This window comes from Rhipicephalus sanguineus, chromosome 5 (assembly GCF_013339695.2).
Source record: "Rhipicephalus sanguineus isolate Rsan-2018 chromosome 5, BIME_Rsan_1.4, whole genome shotgun sequence".
NCBI lineage: Eukaryota > Metazoa > Arthropoda > Arachnida > Ixodida > Ixodidae > Rhipicephalus > Rhipicephalus sanguineus.
In genome coordinates, this window is record NC_051180.1 from 173,307,705 (window position 1) to 173,331,486 (window position 23,782).

At 48.1% G+C, this 23,782-nt stretch overlaps 1 protein-coding gene across 1 annotated transcript in view; it reads right to left on the reverse strand.

Annotated features, from left to right (window-relative positions):
• Positions 1-1,607: 1,607 nt before the first annotated feature.
• The window catches only part of LOC119395108 (phospholipid-transporting ATPase ABCA3-like), a 106,021-nt gene continuing 83,846 nt past the window's right edge, over positions 1,608-23,782 (reverse strand). The window contains exon 6 of the mRNA XM_037662400.1: positions 1,608-1,849. Within this exon, the coding sequence (XP_037518328.1) occupies positions 1,670-1,849 (180 nt within the window). The 3' untranslated portion in view covers positions 1,608-1,669. The remainder of the gene's footprint in view (positions 1,850-23,782) is intronic.

Sequence of the window (23,782 nt, forward strand, 5' to 3'; positions counted from 1 at the left end):
AAGCCGCATTACGATGGAGGCGAAAAGTCAGGGACACGTGTGCATGCGCCAGTGCAATGTGTAAAAAAAACCCAATATGATCGAAATTTTCGGAGCCCTCCACCACGGCGGCCTTGTTTTGGCTCGTAAGACCTCAGAAACTTATACGCCTGTCGCTCGGCGAATTTAATGCCACTTACAGCGAACGACACTCTCTCATACGGACAAATTTTCGCCAGCAAACACCACTTCAACCTACCGCTTCAATAACACTTAAACTCATGTTGCCCTAAAATGCTGCACACACTTCAGTGTTGCAGCTAACAAAGCAAAGCGATAATTTCTAGGGTTTTACGTTCCAAAAACACGATGTCATTGTAAGGTACACCGTAGTGGAGGGCTCCGGCAATTTCGACCACCCATGGAGGTCTTCAGTACAGAGCATGCACGGCACGCCACGGGCGACGAAACCTGCAGATTTTCGCCTTTATCTAAATGCGGTCTCCACAGTCACGACTTTTGGGTCAGCAGGCAACACCATAAGCATTGGACCACGACTTACAAAGTTTGCACCACAGCTTACAAAGTCGTGGCCGTATGTGCCACCGGGACTGAAAATCTCGCGCCAAAACGTTTGAATCGAGGAATTCAGGGTAGAAGTCACGTGGCAGTCCATGTTTTCAACCACTAAACAACAAATTTACTCCTCATTCAAACGTTACTTTCAGTTACGCAAGAAAAAGCACTTTTATTCAGAAATAATAGCTGTATTTTTCTTAAATATTGCTTTTATTACGGCGCCTCTGGCGGATTTTTGGCGTTGCCGAGGGCAGATTTGAACGGAGCCACTATGGTTTTATTTTAGCTGCGACGGGGTCGATTTTTTCGCCCCCCTTCGGCGATGGCTGGAACTTGAGACTTTCCGAGGCCTGGCCGTAAGACGTACAAAAAATGCTTGCAATCTCAGCATATCATGGGTCAGTTTAGGACTCTTTACATATGGTGACATAGTGGCATCTACGAAAAATTTGCATTGCAAATAAATGAGGATTGACTGAGCGGTCGGTGCACTACACTAATATCTGTGAGCCCGCATTGGCTGTTCGTTTTTATGTAGGACATGTCTTACGGGCGTCACCTTTCCGGCATGATAGAGTAAGCGAAATTCGCTTCTTCGTTGTTTGAGAGATAACATCTTGATTTTCGTGCCAAGGAAGACGAACACATGAGAGAAGACACAACAGGCGCTTGTGTCATGTGTTCGTCTTTCTTAGCAAAAACAAAATCAAGATGATGTGTACTCACCAACTCGCTCAGCAACACGTTCTTATTGGTTGAGACAGTTCGCGAAAGTTGCACGTCTTCGTCAATTATGTCTGCAGAGAAACCTACAAAATAGAACACGCAACAGCAGCGGTATAGCCACGCAAAAGCATGGAAAACAAGAAAAGAATGCTTCGCTTGAAATGGATGCGTAATTTATATCAAACAGCTTAGACATCTAAGCTGTTTATACATCCAAGAAAATAGGAGAGCTCCCAAATGAATTTATTTCTTTGCATTAGTCAACAGGAAACCGCTCATGACCATCTACTCGTTTATTGTTTTCGATAAGAAAAGTGAGATTGATGTACGGACGCTTGTTTTGATGTCACCAACGCTGTACTAACGATGATGTTAACGGCACTGATTACACACTGTGGACTGACTCTTCATTTTGCCCTTTCTCGGCAAACTCAATAAACAGCTGCTCCAATGTTGTATCCGAAGCAAGAACTCGCTCGAAACCGATATCCTTGTCCAAATATTCAATGTGGTGAAAAAGAACGCTCCACGGAAGCTTCTCACGGGTGCGAATTTCGATTTGTTCCTGCAAATAAAAGAAAACGAATACTGGAATTTAGACGATACCTTCCGATTGGCCCCTCCGGGGACTGGGACTACCCGGACTACCGGGGAGGGCCGCTGGAAGAAATCGACTCGCCCTTTACGAAACTTGAGATCGAAGAGGTGCTTCATGCGCTTAATAGTCGCTCAGCCCCGGGTCCTGACGGAATTACGAACAGGCTGCTGCGTAATCTCGATGATAGGTCCATCGATAAGTTAACCGAGGAGGTCAATCTCCTCTGGGCAGAAGGCCGAGTGCCGGAGGCCTGGAAGACCGCCTCGGTGGTACTCATTCCCGAACCGGGCAAGGCACTCGCCAAGGAGAACCTACGTCCCATCTCCCTAACATCTTGCGTAGGGAAAGTGATGGAGCATGCGGTACACAACAGAGTCTCTCGGTATGTCGAGGATAAAGAGCTCTTTCCACACAACATGGTAGGCTTCAGGCCGGGTTTGTCCACCCAGGATGTGATGCTCCTGATTAAGAGGCAAATTATCGACCGACGAACCCCAGATATTCGAGGAATATTGGCCCTAGATCTCGCCAAAGCGTTTGATACTATTTCACATAAGTTCATCCTGGAGGCGGTCGAGAGCATGGGGTTAGGACCAAGGTTCCACGCCTATGTTCGCGCCTTCCTCAGGGACCGCAAAGCAACCATAAAGATTGGGCAGTCAAAATCAGGAACCTTCACCCTGGGTGCGAGGGGCACGCCGCAGGGTGCGGTAATTTCGCCTCTCTTGTTCAACATAGCCATGAAAGGCCTCTCGGAGCGTCTTTCCACTGTAGCCAATACAAACCACGCCCTATATGCCGACGACATTACTGTCTGGTGCATGGGAGGTTCGGATGCTGAGGTGGAGGAAGCGCTCCAGATGGCGCTGTCTATCACAGAAAGTTTTTTGGAGGGCACGGGGCTTCGGCTTTCACCCTCCAAATCGGAGTTGCTTCTCTACAGACCTGTTAGCCGTGGGAGGAGGCCCCACTCACCGCTTGATCAGGTACAGATTGCGCTAACCACAAGGGACGGGCAAGCGATTCCCAGAGTGAACTGCATTCGGATATTAGGTTTCCTTCTTGAATGCAACGGCAGAAACACACAGGTTCTGGCCCGCATCACCTCCAAGACGGAGAACATGATTCGGCTTAGTTTACGGGTTTCAAACCGCAGGGGAGGGCTGAGGGAAAGTAATCTCCTTCGGCTCTACCACGCGTTCCTCATGAGCCATATTATTTACGTCGCATCATCTCTAAATTGGTCTAAACGCGAGGAGGATAAACTCGACACTTTAATGCGGAAAAGTATTAAAAGGGTGCTAGGACTCCCCATGAGTACCGGCACGGACAGGCTCATGAACCTGGGCATGCACAACACCCTCTCGGAGGTGATTGAGGCACAGCAACTAGCTCAGGTCGCGCGGCTCTCCTCCACCAAGGCTGGGCAGCGTCTCCTACAGTCGCTTGGATGTCATCATACGGGCAGTGCGGAACAGAAGATATTTTTATCACAAACAATGAAGGGTACTTATGAGGTGGAACCCTTCCCGCGTAATGTACATCCGCGGTACAATGTTGGCCGGCGAACGGCACGGGCCAAGTCTCTGCTTGACTTCGTAGGTAAATCCCCGGGAAAGGTGGCTTTCGTCGATGCGGCGCAGTATGGCCGCTCGGACAGCTTTGCGGCCGTGGTTGTTGATCATCGCGGTCGCGTACTAAACTCGGCTTCCGTTAGGAAGGTGTCTGCCTCCGTAGCAGAGCAGGTAGCGATAGCTCTAGCTATGAAGGACCCTTCGCGTCCTGAGATATTCACCGACTCTAGGGCTGCCCTCCGGGCCTTCGCTTCGGGTGTGGTCTCAAGAGAGGCTGCCGCTATTCTCAGTTCGAGGGCTGTAGGAGGCTTTCACACAATTACCTGGTTCCCGGCCCACATGGGCTCAGGGGTTCATCCGACAGTTCCCAACGTCAACGAACTTGCCCATAACCGTGCGCGAGAAATCACGTGCCGCGGCGGTGCGGGCAGTTCCGGAGGCGGCTTCACGGAGAGCTTCAGGGATCCACTTGGCACCTTCAACGAAGTTACTTCGCACTATCAACTGTCAAGGCGGCGATACCCCCTCCCGCATTCCAAGCTTACTAGGCCGCAGGCGTCGGTTCTCCGGATGCTGCAGGCAGGTTCCTTCCCGTCTCGCAGCACGTTTAGCCACTTTGCTGAAGGCATAAATCCAGGATGTCCTAGCTGTGGGGCGGATAATTGCACACTCGCTCATATGCTCTGGCAGTGCCCGGCGTTACATAGCGCAAAGTTCAGCACAGAAGAGGACTGGGAGAGGGCTCTTAAAAGCAACGAGCTCTCAGTCCAGCTGTCGGCAGTCCAGGAGGCCTGCGAACGGGCGGAGGGCCACGGTCTTCCAGTACCGGCGTGGGCGCGGCCAGCAACTGCGGCGGACCCCCCTTCGGGGGTTGTCTGATCGGGGTTCTCCAGGACCAAATAAAGTTCATTTCATCATCATCACGCAGATAAATGGCCCACTTTTGCTAATATTATTTTTATTGAAAAACATGGCCTAAATTTGCCTAAAAGCATTTTCACTATTCACATGATCATGAAAACGGATGCCACCCATTTCCGATACCACTGTGTATTACCAAAGCGCATCGAGGTATTCTTGCTGACATTATATTCCAGAATGACAATGTTCTAATTGTGTCGTCTTAGGGTGCTACGATTGAGGCTGGAAAACTCAATCACGCAGCCTATAATACACAAACATAGAGCGCACATAAAGTCACTGAATTTTGACACGCATAATAATAATCGCGTACCGTACACAGCATGAAAGAACCCCTATAGACAACGTGCCGCTCCACCTACCCTTAATTTATTCGTCTCAAGCATAATGTTACCGCATGAAACATCACTTGCAACACAAAATTTTCTCCATAGCTTCCATAAACAGCAGGTACAAATAATATCGAATAGAAGAACGGTATTGCTAAATCGACTCGCATTGCAGCTCTGACAGCGTACATTCATCATAAGGTATTCAGCAATGGCAGTGGCTATAATACGTTGCTTTGTGCAAGGGACGAGATTGTTTCAGGGAGTTTTGTATCGTAGTGCAGGTCACGTCAATATCGAAATCGAACAAGACATGGCGCCACTGCAACACAAAACATTCTTCCCTTTCCTGCCACGGATACTGAGCAGGTTGCACGTTTTGAATGACACCGCTTGCTACCCTTGAACGCCAGCGTTACCAAAGAGCTCATTTGTCTGTCCTAGTCAGCGAAGCAATCGTGAAACGCCAGCGCCAGGAGCTAGGCGCAGATCTACGGGAGAGAAACGGAGGCGAAATACCAGCGAATGTGAGGTAACCCTCAGTTTCTGAATTCTCAGACGCAAGCCGAGTAACATCAACGATAGGCCAACCCTGAGTTTCGAGTGAAACAAACACAGGCTAAGCGCGAACAGAGCCAGGTGAATCCTTAGCTCTGCTCAACAGCTTCTACAGTTTTCGCGGTGTGAAGCTGAAGCGATATTTTCCACTTTTCTTCCGTCACTCTTCATGCCACTGCACCAATAATAATAATAATAATAATAATAATAATAATAATAATAATAATAATAATAATAATAACAATAATAATAATCTGTCATGGGCGTATCGTCTGCTTCTGCTTTTCTGCAACAGGCCCCCACCAAACAGCCAACCACTCATAAAAGCGGCATATCTAAAAATGTCACTAACCTGATGCCATCTTTATTCAATTTAGCAAAATTTTAGGGGCGAAGCTCCTTAAGGCGGCACCCGTTCGTCCCTCGTAGTCGTCGTGGTCGTAGTAGTGAGTAACAAGTCTTACGCTTTGACCTCCAAGGTGGTGCCGGTGGGAGATTTCTCCTGTGCGTTGTTGAACAATAAAAAATTCGCAGCGTGCGCGTTAACTAAAAGCCGAATTCTTCTGTCTCTCATTCCCCATTAGCAGCCATTGGCATGTTCCAGTAGGAAACGTTAGTAGAAGTAGAAGTGTAAGTGTTAGCTAAAAGCCGACTTCTTCTGTCTCTCATTGCCATTAGCAGCCATTGTTTACCTCCAAGGTAGTGCCTGGTGAGATTTCTCCTGTGCGTGATTAAACAATAAAAATTTTGTTCAAAACGCCGTTGATTGATGAAATAAACCAACGAAAGACGCCAGATGTTTTGTAAAAGCAGAACGAAAGAACGCCAGATGTTTTTCTTAAAGTGTAGTAGTAGTAGTTATATATGTAGCCACCTCGCCCGATCGTCAACGGGCGAGGTGGACCGGCAACGGCGCGAGGACCCTGCCGTACGAGAGTTAAATCACACTAAAAGACATACTTTGCGGGCGATACACTCTAGTGAGCTTTCAACTTTTCGTCTTAATGTACATGATAAAGAAATTATTTCTACGAAAAACGCAAGGCACACCTTGAGCAATATGTTTGGTTTTGGGACGCTAAATGGAACCATGAGGCGATGCGAAGCCGGAGCACTTGCACGATCGCGTTCCGTTGGCTTTCGTTGGGCATGCTACCGACCTCGCGTCGTGGAACGCGCGTCCTGTCTTCCCTCTAGCCTTGCCTTTAATTCGCACAGGGCGAGCGGGGAATGCGGTCGCTCTTGGCGCTCTTTCGCTCGGGAGCGGACTTCTTCCTTGCATTTCACCGATCACAAGTGATAATGAAGGGACCACGTAAACCAACAGTACAATAAAAGTTTGATGTTTAATATATACACGATGTTTCACACTCCTTATATTATGTACTGGGCGCATTTCACGGAAGAGTTTCACGGTTTACAGATGATTCCCTCCGTAGCTTCGCCCCACTCATCATCATTCACCCCGTGGATATGCTGTGATTTTTTTAATTCAGGTTTTGAATGGAACTTTAAGAATATTGCAGGAATGTATGCTGCCCTACGTCATGGCGTCCCTACTTGTTCTGCTCAGACGTGCGCGCACACTGGCGCGCATGCACGCGCGCTTCTTGCCCCGATTTCTCCACTGCACCGTTACTCATAGCGAGGTTTCTCCCGGCTTCGTGCACCGCGCTGACTCGGCGATGGCCATGAAATGCCTCGAAAGCCGTCAGCCTCGAAGTTCATGATCGGTGTGTGTGGTGCAAACAGAACAGGGACCTGGAAAATGCTACCAAGCGCTCTCGTCATTGTAGTCAGTGGACGACAATCTGACCATTCAAATAAGATTCGCTGTCTGCAACAAAAAGTTCAGAATGTGCGCGAGGAAAAGTAATTCAAAAGAAAAGTGCCAGGTTCCATTACACAACATTGGCTCACAGTCGTTGTGGGCTGACAACTTGAATGAGCAGGCGCGTATTTATACATATTCTAGTTGGTAAGATGCCAAATGGTGAATTTAAGTTTGCAGTGATATGATAGGAAGGTTACAGATATGTATAGCGAAATGTGACAGCATCCACTTGATGAGTCACAGTATACAAGTAAGTGAGGCGACTGATTGCAAAGCACGGCTAATGACTTGCACAAAGAGCACAAGAACAATGCCAGGCAAAGCAGAATGGCAGACCTGAAAATTTGCAGACAGTTCAAGTAATTCCTTCAGCGACAAGCACAGCGTTTTACTGTCGGTACTCAAGCACTGGTAGTAGTAAGAGAATACGTCTACTTAGGGCACGTAGTCACTGCATATCTAAATGACACTGAACTTAGTGGAAGACTAGGAATACGAACGAGTGCATCTGACAAAAATTGTCACGTCATGAATGGTAATCTACAAGTCTCCTGAAAAAAAGCGTAGAACAGCTGTGTCGTAGCGGCACACGGAAAAGACTTAAAGGTGAGGGCAATGCAGTGAGCTGTGGAAAAGAAAATGACAGCTGTAAATTAGAATACAGGAAGTAAGCAGAGTGGGTCAGAAGTAGAGAAAGTTATTGACATCCTATTCGGCATCGAGGAAACAATTACACCATCTCCCGCTAAAGGGAACCATGAGGCGATGCGAAGCCGGAGCACTTGCACGATCGCGTTCCGTTGGCGTTTGTTGCGCATGCTACCGACCTCTGTCAGATTGTTATCAAGCCAAAGTCGGTCGCACACGTTGCAGCTGTGCCAGAAGCTGTGATGAGCTGTGTCGAGGAATTCGCGCTGGAACCGGGCGTCCGCACCGTCGAAGCCCGGGCGTTTAGGTTCTCTAGCGAGGCGTTCAGCACGGGCGTTGGACTCGCGTCGTCAGTTCGCAGCCGACACATTGGCTCAACGCTGACGCTTGGCTTCGACATCGGCGTTGCGTACGGCGCGGTTTGCTTGCCGACGCTGCCGTTACGTTTCGGCATGTCGAGCCTGCGTTTCATCCGTAGCAGTTTCCCGCCGACGTTGCCGTTTGCGCTAGGCTTCCCTACCCTATAGACGATTTTCCGCAGCTGGTTTGTTCAATGAAAACTAGATGACGCCACCGCACTGTGGCCGTCCCCCTACCGTGGCCGTCTTCATGGCCATCCGCCTGCCGTGGCCTTTCGCACTGCTCCTCAATATGTCTCCATCCGCGTCGCGTCGTCTGCTCGGCGTTCCCATAGCGTCTGAGCACACGAGAGTAAAAACGAGCAGACAGCAGTGCCGGAAAAGTAAACATGGCGGCACCTGTGGATGCAGTTTCCTTCCGCCTGGAACTTATCACGTCGTCGTCCTGCGCTGTGTGGCCCGTAAGTTTAAAACCTACGCATTTATTTGCTTTATATTCGCGTCCTGAAGCTTCGAGAGCAATGTTCTCGTCGGTATTTTGCAGAGCTTCTAAGTTTCATTCTCATATTGTCGGAGGCAAGGCTTAGCAGGCATGGCTAAATAAACGCAGCTGATCGCAATAATAAAGACAAAGCATACCTGACGCTTTTTCTCCAGCGTGAGCTGACTCAAAGCGATGGCCGATTTTGCCATTCATTTATTGCTGGGAGGACAACGGGCAAGCAGCAAGCGCCAGTTCGGATCGAAGCGGGCTGTCGCGTCTGCATGGGTGCTGCCATGTTGGCTTGTAACCCCAGCTGCTGGCGGTTCCCAACACAACAATTAAAGGCATACACCATAAATACGACGTAGATTAAACATATCGCTTATCGTTGTGGCGTGGTACGTACCAAACAAACGCAAATGTCTCAACGTTTTCAACTTTGAGGCGATTACATGTAGAAATATGTTTTGCTGCGCAAGCATGTGACTTGTTTAAACCCTGCTGCAACCAGCTTGTGTGGCACGGCCACGGCCGCATCGCTGGCCCAATGCGATGGCTGGGGCAAATGGCTGGGGGAAGGCCAGCTACGATCACGTGGTCAAACATGACAGCGCCCGTGTGCCGCTGCGGAAAATCGTCTATAGGCACCGCGCAGTCGAGTTTTCCCGTGTGACTGCAGCGCCAGAACGCACAGCCTAGCGGATAAAAAAAATTACAGCATATCCACGGGGTGAATGATGATGAGTGGGGCGAAGCTACGGAGGGAATCATCTGTAAACCGTGAAACTCTTCCGTGAAATGCGCCCAGTACATAATATAAAGAGTGTGAAACATCGTGTATATATTAAACATCAAACATTTATTGTACTGTTGGTTTACGTGGTCCCTTCATTATCACTTGTGATCGGTGAAATGCAAGGAAGAAGTTCGCTCCCGAGCGAAAGAGCGCCAAGAGCGACCGCATTCCCCGCTCGCCCTGTGCGAATTAAAGGCAAGGCTAGAGGGAAGACAGGACGCGCGTTCCACGACGCGAGGTCGGTAGCATGCCCAACGAAAGCCAACGGAACGCGATCGTGCAAGTGCTCCGGCTTCGCATCGCCTCATGGTTCCATTTAGCGTCCCAAAACCAAATACATTGCTCAAGGTGTGCCCTGCGTTTTTCGTAGAAATAATTTCTTTATCATGTACATTAAGACGGAAAGTCGAAAGCTCACTAGAGTGTATCGCCCGCAAAGTATGTCTTTTAGTGTGATTTAACTCTCGTACGCCAGGGTCCTCGCGCCGTTGCCGGTCCACCTCGCCCGTTGACGATCGGGAGAGGTGGCTACATACAACTACTACTACTACACTTTAAGAAAAACATCTGGCGTTCTTTCGTTCTGCTTTTACAAAACATCTGGCGTCTTTCGTTGGTTTATTTCATCAATCAACGGCGTTTTGAACAAAATTTTTATTGTTTAATCACGCACAGGAGAAATCTCACCAGGCACTACCTTGGAGGTAAACAATGGCTGCTAATGGGAATGAGAGACAGAAGAAGTCGGCTTTTAGCTAACACTTACACTTCTACTTCTACTAACGTTTCCTACTGGAACATGCCAATGGCTGCTAATGGGGAATGAGAGACAGAAGAATTCGGCTTTTAGTTAACGCGCACGCTGCGAATTTTTTATTGTTCAACAACGCACGGGAGAAATCTCCCACCGGCCCCACCTTGGAGGTCAAAGCGTAAGACTTGTTACGGACCACTACGATGACTACGAGGGACGAACGGGTGCCGCCTTAAGGAGCTTCGCCCCTAAAAGCAACTTTGAGACGATGCCAGTCAAAATGGAACGCGATGCGCGCGTCTCCCTTTCTGCATTAGTGGGCGGATTGTGGCCGGGCTACACGGGGGACGCATTAGCGCGTCTGTTTTCTGCGTGCCCCTAACGACCAATGTCAGCGAACTCGGGACAGGCCAGTGGGAGCAACGCAGCTCCCTTTGGCCAGTGGACGGTGCCTATTGCAAAAACCAGCGCCGTTCCAGTACCCCCAGCGTCATACCAGTACGTTTCTTGGCACTGGATCGCACTGGGAACACTGGTACACGCTTGGATTCACTGGGACTCCGGTGAACCCATTGCGAAAGAGCTGGGTCGTGCTAATCGGGGCACTGGCTTGCGAAAGAGCTGGGTCGTGCTAATCGGGCGCTCACTGGAGAGCGCTGGACACGCTGGAATTTTCACTGGCGTGCGCTGGCACATACTGGAGCCTCTACTGTTACTGCCACTGCCGCGCGCTGCCTTAAGTATTGTGCGCGGCGAAATGCTTCGGTATCGTTTAATATCGAATGTTTGATTCGATGGTACCGATAGATGCTATCCTAACAGGTCCAAAGCATGTGTCACAATTTGTAGCTTGGCAGAAAAAGACGATGAGATGCGCACTATTTTCATGATGTGTACGTGATATGCGAAATAACGGTCACTTTTAATGTTTCGTGGTCGAATGTGTAGAAAAATGTGTTAATAACCCAAAGCAGCGCACACTGATCATTTTGCTTTCCAGCACGCTTTTCTTTTATTCATGCCGTGCCGATAACGCCATTAATTCTTGCGAAGCACGTACAGCAATGAATAAACATTTGTCCCTGCCCCGCATATATATCAGTTTTACATCTGTGACGTGTTGCGGTAATGAGTCCATATATTTTGATGTTTATAGGTCTGAACATGCAGAGCAAATCGTTATACATTGCCGTGCAGTTGGCAAGAAGCAAATCAGCTCTGGCTTCGTGGCCCCTCCCAACGGAGGCCAGAAAAACAGCTGTCGTTCGATATCGCCACACCGGAAAGCCGTCTCGGGCAATTCTTGCACTTCCATTTACTTCAGCTATACGTTAGGTAACAGATGAAAAGGTTCCGAGGTCGAAATGCGGAAGCTTCAACCATCGCAACTCATCTCCGCTGAGATCGGTCCTACCCAGTGCGACTCCCAGCGAGCGTTAGGCCTAGCGTACCGGCCGAGTCCGCCTACATGCCACCGGCGCATCTTGGTTTAAATACACGCAATTCCAACGTGTATGAATGACTGTACAGTATAGACATCCGTTAACTTAAATTAACCAATTTTTCCTTGTGCACGGTGTCTGCACAAGGAGCGATGACCATCGATAAGACGCGCTTTCAGCAACGGACGCAGGCTCACCGAAAGCAGCCGGCCGCACTCGCCGGTACTTCTCTGACTCATACGTCAGAACACATACCTGTCAACTGGTACGCGTTCGTGAACTAACACACCGGCATATTTTTTCAGTGAATTGTATTTGTTTATGCTGAGCGGTTTTATAGTTGTAGGTATCGATAGAACTGCAAATCTGTATACAGGCGCACGCCCGCACCGCGGTAATATTGTCGCTCGCGCGAGAGAACTACTCGATATGAATTCATCTGCGCGCGTGTTTATCGAACGAGTCATCATAAAGCTTCTGTACACGTTGATCTTTAGCAAGGGCGAGAAACGGCTATCAAAAATCGGCAGTAACAGCCGTCAAACTGTACCCAGCTACTCGGGCCATTTGATATTTTTAGGAGTTAAGACGATAATTCTTAAAGAAACTGAGCGCTCTTCCCCTTTTGGGCATTTCATTTGTTGCCGGCATCCCTTTGTTCGTGTCTAATAGAGAAGCAGGCTTGATTTGGAAAGGATGACCGCGTCCTCTTTGAGTATGCGACAGCAAAATAGGAAACGAAACACTGTGTTACTCTATTGACTAGCCCTTTTGCAGCGAGGTCGACAGGTTTCAGCGTGGCGCAGTGGTAGAGTACTCGGTTGGTGGTCGAGAGGTGGCAAGTTCCAATGCTCATCTCATGGCGGTGCTTTTTTTTCATACGGCTTTTTTTAGGGGCGAAGCTCCTTAAGGCGGCACCCGTTCGTCCCTCGTAGTCGTCGTGGTCGTAGTAGTGAGTAACAAGTCTTACGCTTTGACCTCCAAGGTGGTGCCGGTGGGAGATTTCTCCTGTGCGTTGTTGAACAATAAAAAATTCGCAGCGTGCGCGTTAACTAAAAGCCGAATTCTTCTGTCTCTCATTCCCCATTAGCAGCCATTGGCATGTTCCAGTAGGAAACGTTAGTAGAAGTAGAAGTGTAAGTGTTAGCTAAAAGCCGACTTCTTCTGTCTCTCACTGCCATTAGCAGCCATTCTTTACCTCCAAGGTAGTGCCTGGTGAGATTTCTCCTGTGCGTGATTAAACAATAAAAATTTTGTTCAAAACGCCGTTGATTGATGAAATAAACCAACGAAAGACGCCAGATGTTTTGTAAAAGCAGAAAGAAAGAACGCCAGATGTTTTTCTTAAAGTGTAGTAGTAGTAGTTGTATTTAGCCACCTCGCCCGATCGTCAACGGGCGAGGTGGACCGGCAACGGCGCGAGGACCCTGCCGTACGAGAGTTAAATCACACTAAAAGACATACTTTGCGGGCGATACACTCTAGTGAGCTTTCAACTTTTCGTCTTAATGTACATGATAAAGAAATTATTTCTACGAAAAACGCAAGGCACACCTTGAGCAATATGTTTGGTTTTGGGACGCTAAATGGAACCATGAGGCGATGCGAAGCCGGAGCACTTGCACGATCGCGTTCCGTTGGCTTTCGTTGGGCATGCTACCGACCTCGCGTCGTGGAACGCGCGTCCTGTCTTCCCTCTAGCCTTGCCTTTAATTCGCACAGGGCGAGCGGGGAATGCGGTCGCTCTTGGCGCTCTTTCGCTCGGGAGCGGACTTCTTCCTTGCATTTCACCGATCACAAGTGATAATGAAGGGACCACGTAAACCAACAGTACAATAAAAGTTTGATGTTTAATATACACACGATGTTTCACACTCTTTATATTATGTACTGGGCGCATTTCACGGAAGAGTTTCACGGTTTACAGATGATTCCCTCCGTAGCTTCGCCCCACTCATCATCATTCACCCCGTGGATATGCTGTGATTTTTTTATTGCACTAATGCATTCTATATCGCTTTCTTTACTGGTATATTTATGTATGGCAGGTAGGCACCGCCGTTTTAACACTGTAGAGCCGTTTTCCGCTTGACTACCCAGCGCCTCCCAGTAAAACGCCGCTCCAGCGGCCCAGTATCCAGCGCGGCACTGGGCCCATAATGAGGCATGGCACTGGACGCTGGTACCCAGTGGCGCTGGGTTCTGCAATAGGGTAGCCCGGAGCGCGGGGCCCGCTTGCCGCCGTTTACGTCGCGCTTCGGCTCGTCGAGCCTTCCGCTGTTCCGCGATCTCGGCAGGCGTTAAGGTAATACTGCAACTGGCGCCGACGTTGACGTTGGAACTCATGACATCGGCGCAGCCAGCGCAGTGACTGAGCGTGTGTACAACTTAAGGCGACCCTTTCACCTAAACAAGGAGAGGGAGTGGAGAGGGGGAGTGGAAAGAGCTTTTGCCCATGCGCAGTAGGGTGGTCACGCCGCACACCGTTTGAACTCCGCCATAAGATGCTTAGCATCTAAAGTACGTCATCTCCCACTCAAGGGAACCATGAGGGGATGCGGAGCAGCATTGGGGGCGCATACCAAGTTTCCGTTACGTTCACTCGGCGTTCCCGTTAGTGCGTGAGGTTTGTAATTAATATTTGTGTTATCATTACGTTGTGTTTGTGCGTTACTTTCCGTTAGCGCCGAGTGAACGAGTGGCGCAGACTTTGCCGTTGCAACTCATCTGAACGGGAGCGAAGCCAGAATGACAGAAGTATTGTACTTGGCTGCGGTGCTGCTGCATCACGTGGGAGGAGAGGCTGCGCCACGACTGCAGCGCGGGAGAGGAGAGAAGAGAAGGCGACCGAACACGTTGTAAAGGAGGAGAATGGCAGAGAGTAGGCGCATGCGAAGTGGAGCACGGACGCCACCACCGACGTCGGACACAGCCCCGAGCAAAAGCTGTTTCGCATATAAAATGGGGGGGGGGGGGCTTTACGCTAAGTCTTTAAACGCGTCAGCAATATTCGCAGGCACGCGCGCGCACACCACACACACGATATCGCCTTCTCAATCGCTTGCTTTCCTTCGTTTCTCAATGGAGACGTAAACAGTGCCGCAAGGAAAGCCAAAGTGCAAACGCCTTCGGACTTCTATCCATCTATCTCGAATTTTCGTTCACGACCAACGCTGCCTTTTTGCTCAGAACTAATGACGCCGACGCCGCTAAACACCAAATTGTTTTGTGAAACGACCTCTTTGACGCTGTCGCGTTAAAACAACTTACGCGACTTTCTTCAAGCGGTCGTTAAACGGGAGGGCTGTTACATGCTGCCCGAGAGAGAAACCCATGGAGAATCAGAGGCCGGGTCCGAGCTAGTTGATACATTGACACTATGAAACCGTCAAGCGCACGAAGACGGGAATACGAAGACGGTACAAAGAGCGCTACTTCGAAATTATATTTATTGCGACACAAAAACGCCATATCTGTAGTCTCTTCTATCATGAAATGGTTACTGCGCATGTTTGAGAAATTGGCTATCAGTTTCTCTCTTACTTCTACGCTCTCCCCTCTCTCTCTCTCTTTTTAATCCTTTTTCGCGCTAACGATAACAGGCTTTGTTAGCACACGCATGGACACTAGGCGACACAGAAAGAGCATTTGATATCACGCAAACATTTTTTATCAAGAATCATACAGACGCCCCTAAAAGCAAAATCAACAGGGTGAAAAAGTGAGGTACGAAAAATGAACAAGGGTGTAACAAAAGCTGGCCAGCATAAATGAACAGGAATGAAAACCAAATGCGACTAGACAATGGAAGTCGTCAAAAGGTACAACGGTATAAAAGCAGAAGTCGTAAGAAGGTAAAACAGATAAAAAGAAGACCTTTAAAAGCTGCAAACCTACATCACAACAGCAATACTAGGTAAAAGTCATTGGTTTTGCAAACACGCCAGCTCTTTCTTTGAAAGCGATACAGCGGGCATGCTAATAAAACTGGGTCCGAGCTGTTCTATAAATGATGCCCCATGAATTTCCCGAGCAATCTGGTCTCTGTATTTCCTGATCGCGACAGTCTGCTAAAGAAAAGCAGATGAACCGCAAGTTGCACATTGTAAGGCCATGTTGCTGCCTGACTTTTGCTTCAAATTGTTACCGTCTTCTTGGAAGCAATCACTGATACATCGGCCAGTTTGGCCGATGTATCATGTTTACATGATAGCAGAACCTTGTACACCACTGCGCATTTGCTGGCCACAAACCGCGTGGCGTGTTTCTTGCTGCATATGTCAGGCTTTTCGTTGCTAACGTTCACGCGCTTGCACAGCCTTCCAAATTTGTTGGGGGCACAGAACACCGCCCTGACACCTGCGCGTCCTGCTGTCTTCTTAATCCTATGGTACACGGACGGAATAACAGCAGTTTTTGTCCTGTCGGTGTTTTTCCGAGGCACATCACTGGTTTTCTTGAGCTTGCGCAATAAGGTTTCAGCAAGGTCGCATAGAAGAAACTCAGGAAATACAGCTGCTTTTAGTCGGTTGATTTAAGAGGCAAAACTGTGGGGAATCTGGTGAGAAAATGACCCCATGAGGGCGTTCTTCATGACGGCAAGAGGAACGGTACGTTTAGCTAGCTTCGAGTGGTTGGAGGCGTAGAGAAGTAGGCGTCTGCTTGAACGGGGGGCGTGAGTCAAGCAGGCATGTGCTGGGGTAAAGTGATGCTCGAGGTTGAGGAAGCGGATGCGACCATCCTCAGGATGTTCGTTAGTAAGAGTCAGTCCTGGTAACGCCTTGCAGAACCTCGAGAAGAAATATTCTATTTTGTGTGTCGCCTTCTCGGTGGTCCTCTTGAAAAGCACAAGAAAATCGTCAACGAAGCGGGAAATTTTGACGACATTGGGCAACCCGCTGGCCTCGAGGTCTTGGTCGAACTGAGCCGAAAGGAGATCGCTCAGCAGCGACACGATGCCCAATGCAAATGCCATCCTTCTGTACGAAGAAGTTGTCGGTGTGGTTAATCATAGTCGATTCCAGGTATTTGAACAGCAGGTCATTAAACATTTAAGCACAAGTGCCGACAGTGTTCCGGAACTGAACGGGGCCAATCAGCTGCAGTGGTCATCCGCAAATTGCCGATAGGCGTACAGCGGACATCCGCTGGACTGTAAGGCGCATAGTAATTGGCAATCCAGCAGGTGTCCTGCGGGCGTCTAGGGCGGATATGCGGATATCCAACGGACGCAGGAGCTCTTTTATTGTATTTATGTTTTTATTGCCATAGAGGGGGAAAAATGCGCGTGGCAACCGCAGATCAACCGTAGTCGCTTCGTCGCTTGCAACTAGCGAGTAGGATTTGTGGCTTCAAAATATGCGTAATTTGTTTTAAAGGGCGTCGCTGCCTCAGCGTGACTTTGCACGCCATATCATCAGTTAATAAAGACGATAGTCTTTCTTGGGAAACTTAAGCGCAGATATCTTGGTCTGTCTGTCTGTCTGTCTGTCACCCGATTCAGCCACCCGGCCAAAGTTTAACCACTTACATAACGCCCAGCCACCTTGAACTGGTAGCGGGGTTCATACTTGTGATCATTGTCGATCAAAAAGCAAATATTACGCATATCTGAGGTGCAGCATCAATGCGTAAGTATTAGATGGTGTGTTCCTTTAGTAGAAAATACATAGATACGAAGTTCTAAAACACCAGTGTTTCTGAGGCTGGGCTGAAAATGCTAGTGTTTTTTTGTGCTGTGCTCAAAATGCGACGCTATGAGCCAGATGCAGCGATTCAACGGACTCATGTAGTACGGCCGGCAGAAGACTATTGTCTTTCGACGACATTTGCAGCGAAGCACGCAGATACGCGGCGAATTTTTTATAAAAGAAAAGACATTTACTTTCCTTAAGAATTTATTTTCCCTAATACTTCCAGAATAAAATTATTAAGCGCTCCATGAGCTTGGATCATCACTATATATTACAGGGGAGGCGGATTCGCCGCATTTGTTCCCTTACGTCGCGCCAATAAAAATGATTTAAAGCATAATGGAAATCCCGACATTGATTGCCGCTTCCAAAAAAACCCGTGGGGGCCATACTGGCAGCGTGCGGGATTTCTCGGGCGCGGCACGCTTTCTGCGCTGTAAGAGATGACCGTGGAGTTTTTGAAAACGATATATAGGCTTGGCTGCTCTAATTATAAGTACTTGAAAAGCGTTGTGAATTATGTACATCACATTTTCTGCTGAAAAGAAAAGTCGACCTATCGCGCGCATGATGGCCCTCCAAGACATATCCTTGATTCTAAAGTACCGAAAACTAGAAGTTTGCAAATAAAGCCTGAAACAAGTTAGAATCGTACGCGACTGGAGATATGCCCTGCATGTTATGTCGCGAGGACGTCCGCTGGAGAAAACCAACCGGATGTAAAAATTTAATCCGACGTTGGTCTCCATCGGATGTCCCCTGGACAACTGCTTAGGACGTGGACGTTCGGATTTTATTCGGTTGTCCGAGGGAGTTTCAATGCCCATTGGGAAGGTGCTCGATGCCTGCCTGGACGACTCTGCCACGTGTCCCTCTTGTGAGGCAGTGAGTAGTACATGTCTTAGATGTCGACCGAGAAGGCGTATGCACAAGGCGGGCAAGAACTTTCCAAAAAGGCTGACACCTCACAAGGCCTTTTCACGAGGCACGGGTCATCGACATTGTGCAAGGAAAGGCTCTTCTGAAGGCAGGGCCTCAGACATCGCTGCCACGTCTCCCTCTCCGTTGCAATGACTCAAACGGTTGCGAGTCCTTATGAGTCTTCACTGTGAAGAACGCGGTTAGGCGCATTCCCTTAGATGCTTTGACAGAAGTGGCCAACTAGGACAAACCAGCTTGTTCGCAAAGTTCCACAGCCTTCTGCTTCGCGTAGGGTGGAACAAACCCTCTGGCTGCAATGAAGTTCTCGCTGATCGCGGTTGTTGCTTAATCCTGGTAGATGCTGGACGTGAGAATCACGAATCCTGCCTCTTGATCGGACTGTAGAAGCTTCAGCTTTTCTTGTAGCACCTTCACTGTGTCTGAAATGGCAGGCTGCTTGATCTTTGACGATTTCGTCGGAAGCGCATCAACGCTCTCAAGGACCATGCGATCGGCTTCAAGCTGGATTGCCCTGCTTGCCACTGTTCGCGCCATGCCCAGGGGTTCAGTCTTATCTGGTCTCGGGGCAACGCTGACATTTAAAGGTCCTCTATTTATACTGTTTTACCTTCTTACGACTTCTGTTTTTATAGCATTTTACCTTTTGACAACCTCCATTGTTTAGCCGCATTTGTTTTTCATTCCTGTTCATTTACGCTGGCCAGCTTTTGTTACACCCTTGTTCATTTTTTGTACGTCACCTTTTCACTCAGTCTTTATGCGCGCGCAAACAAAGCCTGTTATCGTTAACACTAAAAAGGATTTTAAAAAAGACGGAGAGAGAGAAGAGAGCGATGAAATAAGAGATAAACTGATAGCTCAGTTCTCAAACATGCGCAGTAACCATTTCATGAGTGAAGAGTCTAATATGCAGTGGGTCGATGTGACGATGGACAGATTTGGTGGGAACAGGGGGAAGACAAAGAAGGAGAATAAATAGATCGTGCTTTGGGTCTCTGCACAGCAGTGGTGGAATGTTACATTGGCGCAGTCTGTGACAGTACACAAGCTTCTATTAGGTGGTTAACGCTGAGCGTATCGAGAGACGGAAGCGGTCAGTCATATTTTTCAACTTGTGAAGTGAATGAAGATATCCAGTATGATTTACCTGAAAACGTCACGACTCCCAAACTGCTCGAGTTCATCGCCGAGAAGGCTGGAAAGACGCTGAAGGAGATTGATGGTCAAGCATCGGTGAAGATATCATTGAAGCGTTCCGAATTTCATGAATATATCATGACGCCGCTGGTGCTGCTGAAGACAAGGACTTCACCAAGCAAAGCCGACTCTTCCGGGGACTCGTGCCTGCTACAAATGCTTCGCTTGCAGCAGCAACACGCCGAGCGTCAGCAGCAATTCATGGAAATCCTTGTGACAGTTATTCAAGCCCAACAGCGACAACACAAGCAGGTGGTAAAGCCTGACATCTTCGACGGAGAAAGTTCAAGCCCAGAAACTCGGATACAACTCTACGAAGTAGCGTGTGAGGAGAACTCCTAGCATGATCCCTACGAGCGCATCCAAAACATGCGTCAGTTCCTCAGCGGACTTGGCAAGAAGCGGTACGACATCCACTACACTGGACATATTACGGACACATGGGACCAGTGGACAGCGAGCTTTGTGGCAGCCTTTGATGAAAACCCGGTTGAAAGGTGGGACCGAGCTAGTTTTTATAAATATCGCTCAGGGAAGCCTCCAGAGTACTTTTACGACAAAAGGCGGCTTCTTCACATGGCAAATGCAGAATTACCCGAGTCCGCAATAGTGCCACTGATTGTTCACGGCTTACGTGAAGAACTGCAGAGTCAGGTGTAAGCAAAGACGCTTAGAACCATCGGAGAGCTATTGGGATGTTTCAGAAACATCTGCACCAATTTTACACCACAGAACATGCACCGTAAAGCTCAGACTTTCGAACGGGCACCCTGGAGGTCTCGCGAGCTCGAAAATCATGATAGGAAGAATCGAGTCGTCAACCTAATGTCTGCTACCCGCAATGACACAGAACAAGTCGCCTCAAAATCAGAGGAAGCGGAATAAAAAAACTAATAAAAGAGGGTGTCCAGTCCCACCTGCTGAAAAAATTGAGACTGTTTTTCTAACGGCCCTTAATCTTGTTTGTATTAAACTCAACATCAATGGCGACGATGCTGATGCATTGGTTGACAGTGGTGCATCAGTATCTGTAATAAATCAGGCCCTTGTTAAATGTGACGAAATATTTAGGAGGCCGGTCCAGTTACAGAGTTTTGATGGGAAAAGGCAAATATATGATGAATGGGTGAAAGCAAATGTGTCTTATCAAGGCCAGAGGGCTAATAATAACGTCCTTGTCGTGAAGGGACGTGATTAAAAATTCTTGCTTTGTAGACCCGACATGATGACACTGAAATTAAATCTTTATGGGAACAATAAATTAACTGTTTCGCAAGAGACCTGCGCGTACTTGAACGGTACGGACCACCTTGTTAAGTGTGAAAATGACGTTCGTGAAAAATTTCCTGAACTTCTCTGCCTAGGAAGCTTTCAACCGGCTACAACCAAATTTACTGTTTGCTTTAAGATGAGAGATGTTACGTCGGTAAGAATGAGGCCTTGCTGCTAGAAAAATACGGCCATCGGTGTCTACATTCGCCTCGCCTATTACTTTGGCGCCGAAAGAAGACGGATGTTTGCGGCTGTGCACTGATAACCGGATTCAAAATAACCAAGCAGGCCTATTTACTTTTCCAATGCCAAGGATTGAAGATATAGCTCAAGAAACCGGAGGTTGCAAGATATTTTCTTGTATAGACCTCTGCAAAGAATTTTGGCAGATTCCACTGGAAGAGAAACATTAGATGTATACGGCCTTTGTCACACTATTTGGCGTTTACGAATACAATCGTTTCCCTTTCTGATGGAAAAACAGTGCGGAATGGTTTCAGAAGATGATGAATAGTGTTCCCAAGCCATTCTTCGGATTATTCTGCAATGTGTATGTAGACAACATTATATTCTACTCCAAGGATGAAGCATCAGACGCTGAGCACTTGACCTCTGTTTTGTTGGCATTACGTGAAGCCAAACTGAATGTGAACTTTAGGAAAAGTGATTTTTTAAAGCAGAAGATTACATTTCTCGGACGCATTTTGGGCGGATTCACAAAGAGCATGCGAGAAGAGTCCGCAGAACGTGTACGACGAATTTTAGACGTAGACGTGTACGACATTTTAGAACTTACATAAAAGATTTTGCAGTACGAGCGAAGCCGTTGAACAACTTTCTCCGTAAAGACACAGGTTTCATATGGACTGAAGAATGTGAGAAGGCGTGTGACGATCTGTTATTAGCCATATCCTCAGACCCGGTACTCACATACCGGACTTCACTGTTCCATTTGAACTTACAACGGATACTTTGAACTACGGCGCAGGTACTGTCCTGTACCAACGAAGGGCCACAAGTCGAAGCAAAAGAGAAAGGCACGTGGTTGGATATTACTCCTATATTTTCACAAAATTGGAACAAAACTACAGCACGACTGAAAAGGAGGCATTGGCCGTTGTGCTGGCAATCAGGTATTTTCGATCGTACCTAGAAGGCACGAAATTAAAGCTGTTCACTGACCATCTGGCACTTAATCATTTGCTAAATGGTTCTCAAACTAAAGGCCGTGTTGCTCGATGGGTAAGTGAAATTCAACAGTTTGATTTTGAGGTCGCCCAAAGAAGCGGACGATTTGTCAGACGCTGATGCCCTTTCTCGTCTTCCCATTGTCAGTAACTGTACGAACGACGAGATAGTGAACTCACTTAAAATGTGGGAACGCACAGAAGAGCTGATGTATGTAGACGGATGGTTTCACGTACCGGCTACTCTGAGAACAAGACTTCTCGGCCTTTATCACGACACTCCCGAGTCAGGAGGGTATGACAGCGTCTGGCGAACATACAACAAAATGAGGATACGATTTACGTAGCCTGGCATGAAGAAATATATTAGCGAGTACATTAGCTATTGTCAACAATGTCAAATAAACAAAGCAAAATACAAGCAGAAGACAGCATGATTTTTCCACCTCATTCCAAAATCCCATTCGAAACCTTGCATGTTGATTTCACCGAACTGAAGAAAAAAAGCGAAGGAGTGAAGAAAACGCAATCCTTTTGGTGTGCATGGATGAATGCTAATGGTTGCTAGCAGCCAAGCCAGGAAAAGAAAATGCTGCTGCTGTCGTATCGCTCTTGAGCAGAGACATGTTTAAAGCAGTGAAATGTGTTGTATCCGATAATGGACCCGCATTCAAGAGCCAGGCATTCGCAAGGTGGGCAAAAGAAAGAAACATTACCCTCACGTTCACAGCCCCTTACCCTCCATCGGCTAACGGACTATCAGAGCGTGTCATCCGAGATGTAAAACAATATATAAGTATGTACCCAGGATTCCCAGGAGGGTGGAAGTGTTGCCTTCAAGCAGCTATGTGCCACCACAACAGATCGCATGCAAGCACTCTTGGATGCCGCGATCAATACGCCGCCTTCGGGGAGCCTGCTTATTTACCTGCTGATGACATACTTGGCATATCAGAGAAGCTTCACTTGAAGGAAACGAAGATAGGTGCAGAACTGCAAAAGAAGCACAGGGAAGCGATGAGAAGAGCGTTTGACAAACGTCATAACACAAATATTCCCGCAATAGCCCTAGGTGATATGGTTCTGGTGCGGAAAGGTTATGGCGGTCCGAACACAAAACTTGTGGGGCCGTTTAAAGTGGTAAACTTGGCCACAAAAGAAGGAGTACTGAAGACCATCGGCTAGATGATGGAAAACGGTGCCATGGAAATAGCAGTCACTGCCAACGTCATCCCTTATTTGGAGCGGAGGGATGAAACAAAGCCCGGGAGAGTGTAGTGGGTCGATGTGACGATGGACAGAGTTGGTGGAAACAGGGGGAAGAAAAAAAAGAAAATAGAGATCGTGCTTTGGGTCTGTGCACGGCAGTCGTGGAATGTTACAACAGATATGGCGTTTTTGTGTCGCAATAAATATGGCTTGGAAGTAGCGCTCTGTCTGTCGTCTTCGTGTTCCCGTCTTCGTGCGCTTAACGGTTTCATAACACGGGGAAACACGATATCACAACCTTACGACGCATGCGCGAGCGAGGAAAGAAAAAAAACACCGGGAGAGGAGAAGCGTGCGTGCCGAAGTCAAAGTCTCGCCCTCGCACGTCGCTGTTTTCGTCATTTTGTTCCGTTGCCCCGTCATCGAAGTTTCCTGATTTCTCAGATGTGCCAGCATTCTTTGCACATGTGTGCGTGACTGTGGTCTCGACACTGGCCGTACACGGCATTTAGCGACGGCGGTGCAGCACGTTGGTTTCATGATGATCTGGAGACTCAAGAGAGCATAGCGAGCATGCAGCTTTTTGTCTACGTGTTCGGCGAACACCTGGTTTCACACACTCGGTAATGCGAACGGTAAGTGGTCTTCTGTTTTCTCTGTTTCGCGTTCTATCGTCGCTCAGGTGCGTAGGACGCGAAATA